Source organism: Takifugu flavidus, chromosome 15 (genome assembly GCF_003711565.1).
Source record: "Takifugu flavidus isolate HTHZ2018 chromosome 15, ASM371156v2, whole genome shotgun sequence".
NCBI lineage: Eukaryota > Metazoa > Chordata > Actinopteri > Tetraodontiformes > Tetraodontidae > Takifugu > Takifugu flavidus.
In genome coordinates this window covers 14,988,708-14,993,305 of record NC_079534.1, presented here as the reverse complement: position 1 = coordinate 14,993,305, position 4,598 = coordinate 14,988,708, and the positions used below count along the sequence as shown (strand labels likewise).

At 53.9% G+C, this 4,598-nt stretch overlaps 1 protein-coding gene across 1 annotated transcript in view; it reads left to right on the top strand.

Moving 5' to 3' along the window:
• The first annotated feature begins 614 nt into the window (after window positions 1-614).
• Window positions 615-4,598, top strand: part of ptch2 (patched 2) — a 23,182-nt gene continuing 19,198 nt past the window's right edge. Inside the window, exons 1-2 of the mRNA XM_057057923.1 lie at window positions 615-1,238; window positions 2,260-2,449. Coding sequence (XP_056913903.1) covers window positions 1,095-1,238; window positions 2,260-2,449 — 334 coding nt within the window. The 5' untranslated portion in view covers window positions 615-1,094. The remainder of the gene's footprint in view (window positions 1,239-2,259; window positions 2,450-4,598) is intronic.

Here is a 4,598-nt window from a genome sequence, read left to right as displayed (position 1 = left end):
AGATCAGAACCAGGGTGGGGCCGTTTTTACGGGATGACAGGTCACGTGTTCCTGGTCCAAACCTATCAAACCATTTTTAGAAGGCCACAAGCGTCGCGTCTGCAGCTGTTCCTGCTACGAACCTGCACTGACACGCGCGCAGCTGCAGACACGCGCAGCTCAGCGAGGCTAAAAGAGTCTCTTTTAATGGTCTTTGTAGCAAATGTGGGGCCCCCAAACCTCCGCGAGGATGACGGACTGATGCGATGATAATAATATCCACCAACCAAGTGGATCACCAAGCTCGGTCCAATCACTTAATCCCTCCGCTGATCAGAGGTGGAGGTGAAAATTGCGCGCGCGCTCGCGCGATATCAATAGATGGCATGCGCGATAGCTCCTTACAAACTGGAGGGGGCCCCGGCCACTGGGAATAATGTTCCGAGAGCGAGGCGGCCTGTGTGCGTGCGTGCGTGCGTGCGCGCAGAGTGAGTTTATTGAAAGAGTTCCTCTCCCCCTCCCCCTCCCCCCTCCCCGGAGCCCAGGCAGCGGCGGCCTGGGTGGTCCCCCTCTCTCTCCACTTTGGTGAGCTGTTGCTTAGCAGCTAATAATAGGCGATGTTTGCAGAGTAATTTGCCTCTTCCTCGGCCAATGGGAGCCGCGGCACTTTTCCATCAAACCTCCCTTTTCAGGATCTGCCGAGAGCCCAACTGCTCCAAATCTCACCGCTACGGGATCGGAGTTGGACCTGACACGGACGGCTCAGACGCAGCTCCCGCTACGGCTACTACTGCTACTACTACTACTACTACTACTACTACTACTACTACTACTACTACTACTACTGCTGCTGCTGCTGCTACTCGCTGTCTCGGGGACGCCGTTAATAAACCGTCGAGGCGAATGAAGACTGAAGGATCTTTAAGGATTTGGGCGCATAATGTTGGGATGGAGTTCCGAGACTTGTTTGGCACCAGGGAAGAATAGAAAGTGCTCCCCGAACTTGTCGCCAGCGGTGCTGGACGCGCTCCACCACGTCTATGTTGGATTACCGTCGCCGCTTCTGAACACGCACGGATCCGCTGTCGCTTCGCCCCGAACCCCCTCTTTGGACCATGGCCTCGGACCGCGGGGTCCCGGGGGTCTATGGAGATTTCCCCCCGAGTTTTCGCTCTCTCCCCCCGCCGCCGGCGGACCCAGAGCTGCTGCGGAGGATCAACTACTGCCACGCCGCGTTTGCACTTAAACAGATCTCACAGGTGACCCGCACGCGCTTCTCCTCTCTGAACGAAGGCTTCGGCTTTGCTGGTTGTCCGGTCGCGAGTTGAGGGCGCGCAGGCAGCTGCCAGGCTGGGGGTCCGGGGACAGTTGATCAGGACTCCAGGAGTCGGAGGGGACAGACAGCACAGACGCAGCACAGACAGCCCGGTGGGGCTGTTGCCCAGGGGAGGTTTGCTGGTGATATTTGGGGACCAAACGGCAGCGTTCGTGTTTGAATGGGTGGCGGACTCATTCATCTTTTTGGAGCGGGGGGTTCGTTCCCACAGACCGGGCGCGTTGTGCGTGTTTCTGGCTTTGTGCACGCGGCGCAGAGCGCACTGGCCCGGGGTCTGTTTGGAAATGCGGTGGGTCCTGTGAAGGAATTCACTGATTGAGTTTGATCTGACAAAGCATCTCTGGACCGCCCGGATGCTTGGACGTGTTTCAAGCAGCGAAACCACAACAGTGAGGCAGTGATGAGTGGAGGGGAGCTTCTCCTGCAGAGGTGCTCACCAGCACGCCACGGCCACCTCGCGGCTCGTTTCCATGAAGTTTAAAGCCTATTTCCGATAAGTGTTAAAGATAATCCGATAATCTGTCAAAGAGCCAGAAGCCAGAGTCCAGGGTGGACGGTTTCCTCTGAAGGTTTAACCGGACTGTCTGTGCAGCTGAGGCCGCCCCAGACGTGGGAGACTTTAGCTTGGTTTCTGTCAGCAGATCTCAGCCAAGTCGTCACCTTAAGGTTCTCCTAAATGTTCCTGAGGAACATTTAGGAGAACCTTAATGTTCCTGAAGCTCAGGAACATTTAGGAGAACCTTAATGTTCCTGAAGCTCAGGAACATTTAGGAGAACCTTAATGTTCCTGAAGCTCAGGTTCTCCTGTGTGTAAAGACGTGTCCGCTGTGTCTATGGCGACGCCCGCACTCTTCACATTTCACATAAACTGCCATTTCTGTGCACTTTTGTCACATTATTTAATGAATCTTCTCCTTTTTTCTCCCCCCTCCCTTTAAATCCAGGGAAAGGTACGTCAGAAAACTCCCATGTGGCTCCGGGCCAGGCTGCAGGCCCTCCTCTTCACCCTGGGCTGCTACATCCAGAGACACTGTGGGAAGCTTCTCTTTATTGGACTGCTGGTGTTCGGGGCCCTGTCGGTGGGGCTCCGCGTGGCCACCATCGAAACTAACATAGAGGAGCTCTGGGTGAAATGTGAGTAGAACCTGTGTCTGAAGTGTCTCCTCTTAATGTGAGTAGAACCTGTGTCTGAAGTGTCTCCTGTGAATGGGAGTAGAACCTGTGTCTGAAGTGTCTCCTCTTAATGGGAGTAGAACCTGTGTCTGAAGTGTCTCCTGTTAATGGGAGTAGAACCTGTGTCTGAAGTGTCTCCTGTTAATGGGAGTAGAACCTGTGTCTGAAGTGTCTCCTGTTAATGGGAGTAGAACCAGTGTCTGACGTGTCTCCTGTGAATGGGAGTAGAACCTGTGTCTGAAGTGTCTCCTGTTAATGGGAGTAGAACCTGTGTCTGAAGTGTCTCCTCTTAATGAGAGTAGAACCTGTGTCTGAAGTGTCTCCTGTTAATGGGAGTAGAACCAGTGTCTGACGTGTCTCTCTGTTATGGGAGTAGAACCTGTGTCTGAAGTGTCTCCTGTTAATGGGAGTAGAACTAGTGTCTGAAGTGTCTCCTGTGAATGGAGTAGAACCTGTGTCTGAAGTGTCTCCTCTTAATGGGAGTAGAACCTGTGTCTGAAGTGTCTCCTGTTAATGGGAGTAGAACCTGTGTCTGACGTGTCTCCTGTTAATGGGAGTAGAACCTGTGTCTGAAGTGTCTCCTGTTGATGGGAGTAGAACCAGTGTCTGAAGTGTCTCCTGTTAATGGGAGTAGAACCAGTGTCTGAAGTGTCTCCTGTGTCCCTGTGAATGGGAGTAGAACCAGCTCGTCCTGGCACATATGGAAGGGCGGGTTGGTCGCTGGTCCCGGGTCAGGACCACAGGAGGCCAGTGTTGAGGCCCCTGTGTGTTCATGACAGATGTTGTACGCCTGTGCACAGATGTTGAGGCAGCCCCTCGTCCCTCTGCCGTGCACGTTTTAGAGTTCCCTTGTTTGTATGTTTGTTGAGGTAGAGTCGGCTCTGTTTGGTGCTTCGCTCTGGCCAAATTCCTTTTAAACCCCCAGGCTTTGAGGGTCGGGGCTGATCCTCGCAGCAGATGGACTGTGTGAATGGTTAGCCATCGCTGAGGGCTCTGACCCCTCCCCCCGCCTCCCTGTGTGGTCCCTAACTATTCTTGGATTCCATTCAACAAGAGGCAGGCAGGCAGGCAGGCACCACCTCCCGACCCCCCATCCCCCCCCACCCCCTCCACACTAGGAGAGAAAATATAAGTGAATGCAGCTGAGGTTTACCCACCTGTTTTGCACACACTCAAAGCGCAACAGCAGTTGGTGAATATAAACAGACCCTTCGGGGGGGTTCAAGCCCACCACCTCACAGGGGACAGACGGCTCCCACAGGACCCGTGTGGTGGTGCTGGGAGGAATCACCCGCTCCTGGTGGCGGGACGCGTTTGCTGGTGCCGGATTAGCTTCAGCTCACGTCAGAAGCATGATTATAAAATAGAGAATCTTTTTAGGCTCCGGAGTTTAGAGAAGCTACAGAAGCCGGGACGGAATCTCCACAATTGGCCTTTTCTTTGGTGCCATTCTGGTGGGTGTAAAGCTCCAGGATTACCTCGGGAGCTAATTGGCATATCCGTCCCTTAAAGGAGATGTTTAGGTGTTTGTGTGCCAGTTGTTTTGCTGTTGGGCTGAAGAGGGCTGGGGGGGGGGGGGGCTGAAAAGGATGGCTGTGCCTTTAAGAGGCCGCGGCCATGTTTCTAAAGTTTCTGCCTGCCTTGTTTCCACCAATAGCCCATTGACAAAGCTGCTCGGGCCTCAATGGAGAGTAAAGTGGTTTGGTAACAAGGAGAGGTTAGCTCTCTCTCTCTATCACAGACAGAAGAGTGCACGTGCACACACACTCTCTCTCTCTCTCACACACACACACACCCTTGTTCATAATCCAGAAGGGGGGGTGCTTGGTTTTATATCTCTGCCTTCAAAGTGTTTTCATGACGAGCGTTATGAGGCCGTTCTTGTGTCCCAGATTCAGAAACTAGGATCTGTACCAGGAGGTTGTTGTGTTGTCGCCTTTGCTGTTTTCACCACCCGTCATACATGCACAGGCCGTGTGGAGCCCCCCAGCTCACCTGCCTGTCTGTCTGCCTGTCTGCCTGCCTGTCTGTCTGCCTGTCTGCCTGCCTGTCTGTCTGCCTGCCTGTCTGTCTGCCTGCCTGTCTGTCTGCCTGTCTGTCTGCCTGTCTG